Source organism: Kogia breviceps, chromosome 16 (assembly GCF_026419965.1).
Source record: "Kogia breviceps isolate mKogBre1 chromosome 16, mKogBre1 haplotype 1, whole genome shotgun sequence".
NCBI classification, from domain to species: Eukaryota; Metazoa; Chordata; class Mammalia; order Artiodactyla; family Physeteridae; genus Kogia; species Kogia breviceps.
In genome coordinates, this window is record NC_081325.1 from 76789247 (window position 1) to 76803528 (window position 14282).

The 14282-nt window shown below is 42.3% G+C and overlaps 1 protein-coding gene across 1 annotated transcript in view; it reads right to left on the reverse strand.

Moving 5' to 3' along the window:
• Positions 1-14282, reverse strand: part of COL4A1 (collagen type IV alpha 1 chain) — a 148859-nt gene that overhangs the window by 52771 nt on the left and 81806 nt on the right. Inside the window, exons 3-10 of the mRNA XM_059041904.1 lie at positions 4190-4279; positions 4041-4085; positions 2943-2987; positions 2773-2835; positions 2244-2297; positions 2071-2097; positions 633-716; positions 484-546 (exon numbers count right to left, since the gene is read on the reverse strand). Of these exons, the coding sequence (XP_058897887.1) occupies positions 484-546; positions 633-716; positions 2071-2097; positions 2244-2297; positions 2773-2835; positions 2943-2987; positions 4041-4085; positions 4190-4279 (471 nt within the window). The remainder of the gene's footprint in view (positions 1-483; positions 547-632; positions 717-2070; positions 2098-2243; positions 2298-2772; positions 2836-2942; positions 2988-4040; positions 4086-4189; positions 4280-14282) is intronic.

The following is a 14282-nucleotide window of genomic DNA, read 5'->3' on the forward strand; positions in this document are numbered from 1 at the left end:
TAGGAGGCGCTCGCATCCACGCAGCCCCACGGAAAATCACCACGTTGACCCTGTGGGATGTCTCGGCATGAGGTACTACTATCATCCTTTTCCCACAGCTCTGGGGATACGCGGACCATAAGTGCCAGTCAAACACCCCTTCAGACAGAAGCTCGAATAGATAACTAATAAGCACCTGCTGTAGAGCACAGGGAACTCTACTCAATGCTCTGGGATGGCCTATATGGGAAAAGAATCTAAAAAAAAGAGGGACATACTCATATGTATAGCTAAGTCACCGTGCTGTACACCTGAAACTAACGCAGCACTGTAAATCAACCACACTCCAATAAAAAATGTTTTCAAAAGATAGAAGCTCATTCTCATATCCAAACTAAGAGAGCTCTCACCACTGTGTAAAGTTTTCATTCCATTTTACGTATTTTCCCCCCTCACCACAGGTGTTCTCTGAGTGCCTCCGAGGGATATTCCCCCCAAACTTACTGGTGGTCCAGTGAATCCCGGGGGGCCAACAGGACCTTGCAGCCCTGGCAGTCCTGGCAAACCCTGCAATTCATTGAGAAAGAAAAGAATTAAAATGCAAACCAAGAGGAGACTCAGCATGTGCTCATAGTTATTTAGCAAATGCTTACAGGTGCTCCTGGGGGTCCAGCAAATCCTCTTTCACCTTTCAACAGGGTCCCTGGTATGTGGCCAAGTATTTCACCTGGATCCCCCTAAGGGATGAAAACCAAGATAAAGTCACAAATACTGACATTTATGTGAAGAGAGTGTAAGCGTACGGCGTAAGAGGCAAACACCGCTGCGGTGGAACTAGCCCAGGTCGGCACTTAGCCTCTGTCTAAGCTGGGAATAAACAGACCGCCGTCTCCGGGTTTCACTTGTCTGAATGACCAGCATTAGGGGGCTGCGACCAGGACAGAGCGTGTAGACCGCTGAACGGAAGGATGTGTGATGCTTCCACGTGACGGGCCCCCGGGCAGGAGGCATTCTAGACAGGGGCCCGGTCTCCGGTCCAAAGGCTATGGGACCACAGGCTGCTCTCACAACAGAAGGATTATCTTTCAAGAGAAGACCCAGCACAATCATGTTCAGAGAATCAGTGAGAGTACGTTTTAGGTGTCAATGTGGCCAGGCCACAGGACCCAGATACTCGGTTACACACCAGCCTGAGGTTGACGTGAAAGCACTTTTAAATAAGACGGACACTTAAATCGGTAGCTTTGGAGTAAAGCAGATGGCCTGCCACAGTGGGGGGCCCACCCCATGGGTTGAAGGCCTTCAGAGAAAAAAGACGGACTCCCGTGAGGAAGGCGGGCCGTGCCTACAGAACAGCCCTTGAACTGGGCCGTTGCTCTTCCCGGGGTCTCCAGCCTGCATCCTGGCCCCACGGGTTGTGGACTTGCCAACTCCCACAATGACGCAACTCTTTAAAATAAGGAATTTATTTTATCTCAATACCTTTTGATTATATTATATATTGAAATATATCATCAAATTAGCATATAATATAATTAACTACTATAATATATAATATTATGTATTATATATTATATAATATAAATCAACATATAATATAATTGATATACAATAATATATTATATCAGGTATTACAGAATATGTAAAATACAGTACATATATTTTCACTATGTCTCTCACTCACTCACTCTATCCTTATATGTGTATGTGGTATACACATGGCACACGCATAATAAACGCACATCTCCACGCACGTGCTACTGGCTCTATTTCTCTGCAGAGCCCTGTTGGCAGCCCCAGCCGTGGCTCTGGACAAGGAGCATCAGGGACTCACATCCTATCACTAATATTTCCCGTCACGCCGTGCTTCCCATCACGGCTTATTTCCTATGAAGAAATCGTGCCTAGTGTTGAAACTTTCGATTCTAAACTTGAAGTCTGTGTATAGGACTTAAGCACTCTTCTAATGTAGCAGAGTTGAGACAAATAGGTTACCAGGCAATCGGTCAACCACAGCGATTTAAAGTTATTTTGATGGCACCTGTTTTAAACAGAAGCCTGGAATGAATCCAGTAAAATAAAATAACGTACCTTCATTCCCGGTAACCCTGGTGGCCCCTAGAAAAGAAGAAGGTGGTATTAGTTTTGTTTTTCTCGAAACAACATCAGCATTATGACATGAGGGCAAAGAAAGGAAAAGGCAATGGAATGAGAGGAGAGAAATTAGCACCGCAGAAATGCTTACGTAACAGCCCAGTACTCACGGGATTCCCAGCGAATCCAGGCAAACCCGGAGGCCCCAGAGGCCCTCTCTCGCCCTGGGGGGACAGCAGACAGTCACTCTCAAAGGCCCTGCTCCCATCCGTTACCCCATCCTACCCTTCGGGCTTCATTTGTTGGTGAAAGTCATTTTCTAAAAAGTGTTACAAGCTATATTGTTCGGTGCTGCTTCATGATAGAAGAAATATAATATTTGAGAATTTAATTAATAGAGACAAGAATTAATAGTAGCATTTTCTTATTTGCTTTAGTAATAGACTATAGGTGAGACATTCAGTGGTTAAGGCAATTTTAGAATAAAAGTCCACTAAATAGAAAGGCACAATGATGTCTTCCTGTTCACTAGAAGTGGGAAAACTGTGTTTCCTCATCTAATAAAGAAAGGTGTAAGACGAGTAACTTGCCAACTGTGGCAATTAAAACTGTGTGCACGGGACAACATTGCCTGACTTCTCCAGGCGCAGAGTTAGGTGAACACGCACCAAGCAGGGAGGCTCTCGGTTCTACATTTACCTTCGTCCCGTTGCATCCTGGGATACCTGGGGGACCCGGAGGACCGTCTTGGCCAGGAATACCCTGCAATTAACAAGGTGAACAAGTAGCCAAATCAGAAAAATCACTGACGGTGCCATAACTCACATCAAACGTCTTATAAAGGAAGCAGGTGCCTTTTATATACATACAGGAAGTCCTGGGTTTCCAGGGTAACCAGATGCTCCTGGGGGTCCCTGTAAGGATGGAGATGAAAAGTTTTCATTGAGTGTGGGAGAACTTCATTGCCTTCCACTTGCATCCACCTGGCTGAGGATGTCAGACCCTCATTATTGACACTTGGAACACTGACCCTAAGCCGACAGGGAGGCACCTGAGGGCCCGGCCCCGGGAGCCAGATGGCCTGGCGTTTCAGTAGCGACTCTGCACCATCCACAGCTGACGATTAAATACTTCTAAAATCAAGGCTGCACACCCACAAAGTAACTCTGCCCTCATTTCATCCTTCGTAATTTCTAGGTGGCAGATACATAGATAGATAGATAGATAGATAAATTTACATTAAAATCTCAAACAGTTGGGAAGTACAGTGTATGGCATAAATCAGTTCACTGAGGGAAGAAAATCAAAGTTATTTCTGGCTGAAATCCAGATATTCTCCATCCCAGACAGTTACAATGGTATCCGCTATCTTCTGCCCTAAAGACCCAGGAAGGCAGGTTACCGGGCACACTTCCCTTTCCACTAAGTAACAACAACAGAATCAAAATGTTTACACTTTACAGTGTCTTCCTATTGTTCTGCTTTCAAAGGTCTCCCTGCTTGCATGTCCCAGGAACGGGAGTAGCAGAGAAAGCAGACTGTGAAGAAGGAAGAGGAAGTGTAGCTCTGAACACGTTACCACTTTTCACATTAAATGAAGACATCTGTCTTCAAAGACCTGTAGGCGTGTCACCCCCCCTCCCCCAATTAAATACGCCTACAGGAATCCTTGAGGAAGGAGAGAGGAGAGAAAACACGCGTACAAAGGACAAGAAGTGAGAGCAGCTCCAGGGGCAGGATTGGAGGTCGAGGACGCAGGCTCCGCCCAGCCTGGGCCCTCGTGCCCAGGACACACGCTGCCTGAGCTCCGAGGACAGAGGCAGAGAGAGGGGCGCACAGAGGAAGGCGGGGACAGGACGCCCCTCGGGACTGTCTGGGGGTGGGGAGGGTAAAGAGCCCTCCCTCCGGAGGCACCGCTGTGTCAGACCCCACCCAGTCATTACCAATTTAGTGACAACCGTACTCACTCTTGTCCCTTTAGTTCCTGGCAGTCCTGGTTCTCCGGTGTCACCCTGGAACAGACAGACATGCCACAATGACCACTCGTCACAAAAGCAACACGGATCCTCTTCAGTCCACCCCCCCAACCCCCTGCGCCCACGACAGCCAAGCTCACCTTCTGCCCTGGTGGTCCCTGCGGCCCCTCAGGTCCTTGCATTCCCGGGAACCCGATGACACCTTGTAACCCTGGGAGACCTCTTTCTCCCTGGAGAGGACGAAGGAGCAGGTCAGAACAAGGGCAGGTGGGGGGAGAAATCAGCCTCACTCAGCATCATCCAGCAGCCAGCCCACCTACCATGAGCATCCGACAAAAGACGCTGCCATCTACGTCCCATCTCAGAGACCTTTCTCTGCTCTTTTTAGCTCTTTTGAGGGCAGGGACATTCATATGTGATCCCTGGTCCAATGCTTTCTATATACTATATTCTAAAGGCTAAGTAATTTGTTGGGGAAATAAAATCGTGGCTAGTTGGGGATTTTTTTTCACTGGATGGCTTATAACCTCATTTGACGAGTGGAATCTTCTTGTTGTCGGCAGACACAGCGCTGAGGTTCTGTGAGCAGACGTCAGTCAAGTCTCCCGTTTAGGAGGTGTGTAGGCAGAGCTCACGGTGGCAGTTTCAGTGCAAGATGCAGAGACTTTTCTGTGCAGTCAACAGTGTGACGATAGCTTTTCACAAGCATCTCTTAAAAAACTGGGGTTTTTTTGCAAAGGTAGACTCGAGGTTTAATTACGGTCTCTGCCCTCGTGGAGCAAAAAGAAATAAAATTTATGCTTAACGTAATGAATATTATGTAGGGTCCACACACGTGGCTGCAATTCAGAAAGACTGGGATTCTGGCTTTGAGATGGCCCCTGAAGGGTGAAAGGAAAATGAAGGTGTGAAGAGACAGAGGCAAGGACAATTCAGGCTGGATGCCAGAGAATGGCGAGCTAGGCCACGTGAGCACAAGGCACTAAGAAGAAGAAATACAACAGGGACAAGAACGTGGAGAGATGAGGCGTTACCGTTCGACACTGGAAACAGTTTCCTCTGTAAGCATCGGTGACCCAGCGGCCTGATGAAGGAAATTGAGGAAGACAGCCACACTTTTTGCCAGTATGAAATAGCCTAAAATCAGGCCAGGAATTCAAGAAAACCTATTCTCTTCACAGTATGTGGACTTCGGTGCAACCTCACAATGTAAATTGGGTACATTAAGTAAGGATCTTTAGCCAATTTTCAAAGACAGAAGGCACGTCGGAGATTACAGACAGGATTCCTTACTTTCCCTACAGTTATGTTAGTTCAAAGTAAAAAAATAAACTGACAAGCTATACATTACATCACATAAACATTTACCACCCAAAATAGCACATTACCAAGAGTTACTTAAAGCTGTTCAACGTTGCATAAATGAAAGGACACAGAACCCAAACTTCCAAAGTCACCCTTCTTTCCAAACCACTCAGCCAGTTGCAGAACTTGCTGGTGAATTGTGCGTCTGTTGCATTTTCTGAAATGCAGAAACGTGGTTCTGAACTTGGGTCTCCAACCAGTGGACCTCCACAGATCGTGGGAGTCATTGGAAGTGTAAAAGGCAGGAAGCCAGAAACAGTGTGTGAACAAATGGGAAAGAGATTATTTCAAACTCTAGAGGAGACCATCAGATACTAAATGGAGTAAAGAAAGTTAAGCCCTGCAGTTTGGCCCAGCCCTTTGGACCAGCTGCATCCAGGGATCAACCGGGAAGAACAGATGCTAATATTCCCCAGAGCCCGGCATAGGACTTGACACAGAACACTGGCTCGTCCTCCCTGAGGCCCAGGAAAGAAAAACATTCTCAGACCAAGACTTGTTCAAATGTAAAGCTACTTAAATACATTCATTCTTAACCTAAAATAACAGCAGATACAAACGTACAAAATCCTGGCGCTGGAGACGGATTGTATGCTGACATCATATCAACCTCCTCCCTTGATTCAGATGTGGGAAAATTCTACCCAAAATAGAATTGAACTGCTGGCTAAAAAATGTGCACACTGAACTGAGTACCCTCAAATAACCTGGCATGAGATGGGAAGGAAATACGAAAGGCGCATCAGCAGAGACGCTTCCGAACGCATTTGGTGGCATATTTTTAGTACTTAGTTAATATTGGCAGGTAAGATTTTATAATTCTCATTTTCATCGTTGACTGCATGGAGACCCAGAGCCAGATTAGCTGAGGAGACCCAGAGCCAGATTAGCTGATTTCTACAAGTTTCTCATTGAGTCAGCACTAAAGCCACAAATAGAAATGAGGTCAACCTCTACCTCCGTCTGTGTTTCTTCTAGGTCACTAGAGCAAGCTGGTTCCCAGCAAATATTAAATAGTTCACCCGCATTGAGTTAGCCCCTTTTATGTCCATTTCACAGATAGGGAAATTAGGATTCCGATGCTTCACTGACGCGTCACATGTTACTGGGTGACCCCTGCGTGCTCCTGGGAACAGAATTCAGAAATCTGAATTCCCAGTCCTGGCTTTCACCACAGGGCCACATTCTTTCCCAAATATCACCGGAACACTTAAGAAAGCTCCGTATCCCAAGAGTTTTGAAATTAAGTAGCTAAAGAGGAAGTGACTCCCCCGTGGACATGGCTCTTGTCATCTCGCACATATTTTTTTTTTTAAGTTTCCTAATCTTTTGTTCAGACAAAAGTGCACATGAATAATCTAATATCCCATACCCCGTCCAAGGCTATTCTGGGCACCAGAGTAGAGCAAACAGACAGGATAAGCATTCAATCATCTATACAATTAGCTGGCAAACAGCACATGCTGCACATGGGCCCAATTCTTCCTCCGAGCTTTCAGCAAATCTCCACGAGGGTTACGGGAAAAGCAAAGAGCTGGGCACATCATGCAACGGCTTTTCATGTCGGTCCTTTCTAAGCCAGACTCCGCAGTTGTGGCCACTCGTGTGCTGAGGTTCAAGGCTGAATGTGCAGAGTTAAAACCACCTAGAAACAGGTCCTCCTAGTCATCTTTTTCCCGGGATGTGCTGGAGGCAAAAAGGTCCAAGACGACATGGCGGCCCAGGTGAGGTCCACAACCACTGTTACCACAGAAGCAAGAACTTAAAGTGGAGGAGGAGAGAGAGAAGCTTGTACAATACGACCCAGAATGTTTTGAGGCAAATGCATCTAATGGTTTTATTCTTGAACGTCAGTCAGTGTACTGTACTAATTTAAAAACAGTTTATATACCAACCATGGAAGTGACTATCAATATATCCTCAAATGATGAAATTCAGAATTTGAGGAGATAAAAAACACAATGCTATAAACGAACGAATACAGCCATGGAGAATAATCTTGGCATCAAAATTAGCCATTCTAAATTAGGCATGAAATAGAGTTTCGTGCATGGAGCAACTTACAAATTTTGTATCATCTATTATCTAGAGAAGGGCATACCTCTTTCTAAAAAAAAATCCATAAAGTGTGGGAATAAAAGAGTGTTTTTTAGAATATCCAATTATTTCCCTTCCTCTTAAAATACCTGTAGAAACAAGTTAATGATGGAAATCCAATGCTAGAATATAGTCCCCTTCAAATCTTAGTCAAAAATCCAAATACCAATAAAGCCCTCAGGATGGTGAGGTCAAAATAGTGTGAAGGTTCTAAGGATAATATAGGATAACATCATTAACAACAACAAAAACTGAAATTAACACAAAATATATCTAGAATAAGCAGTCTTCAAAAATCTTACTATCAGAGGCCTATTATGCTTGTTTCAATAGCCAACATGGGATCACTATCTTTCAGTCACATTTTGAATTATTTTTTCAAATAATTTAAAAATAATAATTATTTTATTATTAGTTATTTTTAAAATTATTTTAAAATAATACGATCAAGATAGCCTCATCCACCAGAGGGCAGACAGAAGAAGCTAGAAGAACTACAATCCTGCAGCTTGTGGAACAAAAACCACATTCACAGAAAGACAGACAAGATGAAAAGGCAGAGGGCTATGTACCAGATGAAGGAAAAAGATAAAACCCCAGAAAAACAACTAAATGAAGTGGAGATAGGAAACCTTCCAGAAACAGGATTCAGAATAATGATAGTGAAGATGATCCAGGACCTCGGAAAAAGAATGGAGGCAAAGATCGAGAAGATGCAAGAAATGTTTAACAAAGACCTAGAAGAATTAAAGAACAAACACCTAGAAGAATTAAACAACAAACAAACAGAGATGAATAATACAATAACTGAAATGAAAAATACACTAGAAGGAATCAATAACAGAATAACTGAGGCAGAAGAACGGATAAGTGACCAGGAAGACAGAATGGTGGAATTCACTGCCACAGAACAGAATAAAAAAAAAAAATGAATGAAAAGAAATGAAGACAGCCTAAGAGACCTCTGGGGCAACATTAAACACAACAACATCTGCATTATAAGGGTCCCAGAAGGAGAAGAGAGAGAGAAAGGACCCGAGAAAATATTTGAAGAGATTATAGTCGAAAACTTCCCTAACATGGGAAAGGAAATAGCCACCCAACTCCAGGAAGTGCAGAGAGTCCCAGGAGGATAAACCCAAGGAGAAACACGCCAAGACACATAGTAATCAAACTGACAAAAGTTAAAGACAAAGAAAAATTATTGAAAGCAGCAAGGAAAAAAAGACAAATAACATACAAGGGAACTCCCATAAGGTTAATTCTCAGCAGAAACTCTACAAGTCAGAAGGGAGTGGCATGATATATTTAAAGTGATGAAAGGGAAGAACCTACAACCAAGATTACCCGGCAAGGATCTCATTCAGATTCAACGGAGAAATCAAAAACTTTACAGACAAGCAAAAGGTAAGAGAATTCTTAAAAGCACCACCAAACCAGCTCTACAACAAATGCTAAAGGAACTTCTCTAAGTGGGAAAGACAAGAGAAGAAAAGGACCTATAAAAACAAACCCATAATAATTAAGAAAATGGTAATAGGAACATACATATTGATAATTACCTTAAACATGAATGGATTAAATGCTCCAACCAAAAGACACAGGCTCGCTGCATGGATACAAAAACAAGACCCATATATATGCTGTCTACAAGAGATCCACTTCAGACCCCGGGACACATACAGACTGAAAATGAGGGGATGGAGAAAGATATTCCATACAAATGGAAATCAAAAGAAAGCTGGAGTAGCAATACTCATATCAGATAAAATAGACTTTAAAATAAAGAATGTTACAAGAGACAAGGAAGGACACTACATAATGATCAAGGGATCAATCCAAGAAGAAGATATAACAATTATAAATATATAGGCACCCAACATAGGAGCATGTCAATACATAAGGCAACTGCTAACAGCTATAAAAGAGGAAATCAACAGTAACACAATAATAATGGGGGACTTTTAACACCTCACTTACATGAATGGACAGATCATCCAAAATGAAAATAAATAAGGAAACACAAGCTTTAAATGACACAATAGACCAGATAGATTTGATATTTATAGGACATTCCATCCAAAAACAGCAGATTACACTTTCTTCTCAAGTGCACACGGAACATTCTCCAGGATAGATCACATCTTGGGTCACAAATAAAGCCTCAGTAAATTTAAGAAAATTGAAATCATATTAAGCATCTTTTCTGACCACAATGCTAGGAGATTAGAAATCAATCACAGGGAATAAAAAGTAAAAAACACAAACACATGGAGGCTAAACAATACATTACTAAATAACCAAGAGATCACTGAAGAAATCAAAGAGGAAATCAAAAAATACCTAGAGACAAATTACAACAAAAACACGATGATCCAAAACCTATGGGATGCAGCAAAAGCAGTTTTAAGAGGGAAGTTTATATCAATACAAGCCTGCCTCAAGAAACAAGAAAAATATCAAATAAACAATCTAACCTTATACCTAAAGGAACTAGAGAAAGAAGAACAAGCAAAACCCAAAGTTAGTAGAAGGAAAGAAATCATAAACATCAGAGCAGAAATATATGAAATAGAAACAAAGAAAACAATAGCAAAGATCAATAAAACTAAAAGCTGGTTCTTTGAGAAGATAAACAAAATTGATAAAACCATTTGCCAGACTCATCAAGAAAATGAGGGAGAGGACTCAAATCAATAAAATTAGAAATGAAAAAGGAGAAGTTACAATGGACACTGCAGAAATGCAAAGCATCCTAAGAGACTACTACAAGCAACACTATGCCAATAAAATGGACAACCTGGAAAAATGCACAAATTCTTAGAAAGGTATAACCTTCCAAGACTGAACCAGGAAGAAATAGAAAACATGAACACACCAACCACAGGTAATGATATTGAAACTGTGATTAAAAATCTTCCAACAGGGCTTCCCTGGTGGCGCAGTGGTTGAGAATCTGCCTGCCGATGCAGGGGACACAGGTTCGTGCCCTGGTCCGAGAAGATCCCACATGCCGCGGAGCAACTAAGCCCGTGAGCCATGGCCGCTAGGCCTGCGCGTCCAGAGCCTGTGCTCCGCAACGGGAGAGGCCACAGCAGTGAGAGGCCCGCATACCGCAAAAAAAAAAAAAAAATCTTCCAACAAACAAAAGTCCAGGACCAGAAGGCTTCACAAGTGAATTCTAGCAAACATTTAGAGAAGAGCTAACACTCATCCTTCTCAAACTCTTCCAAAAAATTTCAGAGGAAGGAACACTCCTAACCTCATTCTGTGAGGCCACCATCACCCTGATACCAAAACCAGAAAAAGATACTACCAAAAAAGAAAATTACAGACCAATATCACTGATGAATATAGATGCAAAAATCCTCAACAAAATACCAGCAAACAGAATCCAACAACACATTAAAAGGATCATACACTATGATCAAGTGGGATTTATCCCAGGAATGCAAGGATTCTTCAATATACACAAATCAATCAATGTGATACACCATATTAACAAACTGAAGAAAAAAAACCATATGATCATCTCAATAGAAGCAGAAAAAGCTTTTGAAAAAATTCAACACTCATTTATGATAAAAACCCTCCAGAAAGTGGGCATAGAGGGAACCTACCTCAACATAATAAAGGCCATATACGACAAACCCACAGCAGACATCATTCTCAATGGTGAAAAACTGAAAGCATTTCCTCTAAGATCAGGAACAAGACAAGGATGTCCACTCTCACCACTATTATTCAACATAGTTTTGGAAGTCCTAGCCATGGCAATCAGAGAAGAAAAAGCAATAAAAGGAATACAGATTGGAAAAGAAGAAGTAAAACTGTCACTGTTTGCAGATGGCATGATATTATACACAGAGAATCCTAAAGATGCCACCAGAAAACTACTAGAGCTAATCAATGAATTTGGTAAAGTTGCAGGATACAAAATTAATGCACAGAAATCTCCTGCATTCCTATACACTAACAGTGAAAGATCAGAAAGAGAAATTAAGGAAACAATTCCATTCACCATTGCAACAAAAAGAATAAAACACCTAGGAATAAACCTACCTAAGGAGGTAAAAGACCTGTACTCAGAAAACTATAAGACACTGATGAAAGGAATCAAAGATGACACAAACAGATGGAGAGATATACCATGTTCTTGGATTGGAAGAATCAATATTGTGAAGATGACTATACTACCCAAGGCAATCTATAGATTCAATGCAATCCCTATCAAATTACCAGTGGCATTTTTTACAGAACTAGAACAAAATAATCTTAAAATTTGTACGCAGACACAAAAGACCCCGAAGAGCCAAAGCAGTCTTGAGGGAAAAAAACGGAGCTGGAGGAATCAGACTCCCTGACTTCAGACTATACTACAAAGCTACAGTAATCAAGACAATGTGGTACTGGCACAAAAACAGAAATACAGATTAGTGGAACAGGATAGAAAGGCCAGAGATAAATCCACGCACCTATGGTCAACTAATCTATGACAAAGGAAGCAAGGATATACAATGGAGAAAAGACAGTCTCTTCTGCATCGAGGAAACTGGATAGCTACATGTAAAAGAATGAAATTAGGACACTCCCTAACACCGTACACAAAAATAAACTCAAAATGGATTAGAGACCCAAATGTAAGACCAGACGCTATAAAACTCTTAGAGGAAACATAGGAAGAACACTCTTTGACATAAATCACAGCAAGATCTTTTTTGATCCACCTCCTAGAGTAATGGAAATAAAAACAAAAACAAACAAATGGGCCCTAATGAAACTTAAAAGCTTTTGCAAAGCAAAGGAAACTATAAACAAGACAAAAAGACAGCCCTCAAAATGGGAGAAAATATTTGCAAACGAAATCAACGGACAAAGGATTAATCTCCAAAATATATAAACAGCTCATGCAGCTCAATATTAAAAAAACAACCCAATCCAAAAATGGGCAGAAGACCTAAATAGACATTTCTTCAAAGACATACAGATTGCCACAAAGCACATGAAAAGCTGCTCAACATCACTAATTATTAGAGAAATGCAAATCAAAACTACAGTGAGGTATCACCTCACACCAGTCAGAATGGGCATCATCAGAAAATCTACAAACAACAAATGCTGGAGAGGGTGTGGAGAAAAGGGAACCCTCTTTCACTGTTGGTGGGAATATAAATTGATACAGCCACTATGGAGAACAGTATGGAGGTTCCTTAAAAAACTAAAATAGAATTACCATATGACCCAGCAATCCCACTACTGGGAGAGAAAACCATAATTCAAACCATAATTCAAAAAGACACATGCACCCCAATGTTCATTACAGCACTATTTGCAATAGCCAGGTCATGGAGGCAACCTAAATGCCCATCAACAGACAAATGGATAGAGAAGATGTGGTACGTGTATTCAGTGGAATATTACTCAGCCATAAAAATGAAACTGGGTCATCCGTAGAGACGTGGATGGATCTAGAGACTGTCATACAGTGTGAAGTAAGTCAGAAAGAGAAAAACAAATATCGTATATTAACGCATGTATGTGGAAGCTAGAAAAATGGTACAGATGAACTGGTTTGCAGGGCAGAAATAGAGACACAGATGTAGAGAACAAACATATGGACACCAAGGGGGGAAAGTGTTGGGGGGCAGGTAGTGGTGGATGAATTGGGAGATTGGGATTGACATGTATACACTAATATGTATAAAATAGATAACTAATAAGAACCTGCCATATAAAAAATAAATAAAATTCTAAAATTCAAAAAATAATAATAATATGATCATCGGGACTTCCCTGGTGGTCCAGTGGTAAAGAATCCGCCTTCCAATGAAGGGGACGTGGGTTCGATCCCTGGTCGGAGAACTAAGATCCCACATGCCATGGGGCAACTAAGCCCACGCGCCACAACTACTGAGCTCAAGCACCTCAACTTCAAAGTCTGTGTGCCGCAAACTACAGAGCCCACGCACCCTGGAGCCCACGCACCACAACTAGATAGAACCCTGCGCACCACAACTAGAGAGAAGCCCGTGCGCTGTAACGAAGATCCCGTGTGCTGCAACTAAGACCCGAACAGCCAAAAAAATAAAAATTGAAAATAAAAATAAAATATGATGATGGATCTTCCCAGTGCACTGACACCCAAGGAAAGATGCTGCCCGAGACCTGGGCCCCCTCTCGACGGGGGGCCAACTTGTTGGGCAGAGCCATCTACATGTGCTTGTTCCTCCATCAGAAAGCAGAACGCACCCAACAAGGGATGCTGATTGCAGAGATTCTGCAGTCGGGGGTCCATCTCTTGGAAGTAAGTACTTTAAAGGCAGGCATATTTTTTATTCATTCGGCATTTGGCACGAACTTGAACTCAATAAAAGTTGGTAACTGGATGATGAAATAACCAGTAGCATCACACGAACTTAGGATGAGGTAGGATTCTATCTACGTAGCCTAAAAGCTTTAAAACGTAGTAAAATATGGTTACTGGGCAGGAGGGGATCCCAGGCCTCCCTTTCCCAGTCCAAAGCCCTGTGGGCACCATGGAGACTGGCTAACATACCACAACCGGCCAGAGAAGTCACAGGGAGAGACAGTGTGGGCAGGGCATGATACTGAATCAGCTCTCCCTTTCCGTCATCTGGTGCCTTGAGATTTCCATTTCCAAGCAAAACTGCAAATAATTGATGGAACGAAAGTATTCACATTTGGAGCCAGAGCTCACCAAGCATTCAGTGATGGGGAAACTATTTCAGATGACGGGTCACAGTCAATGGG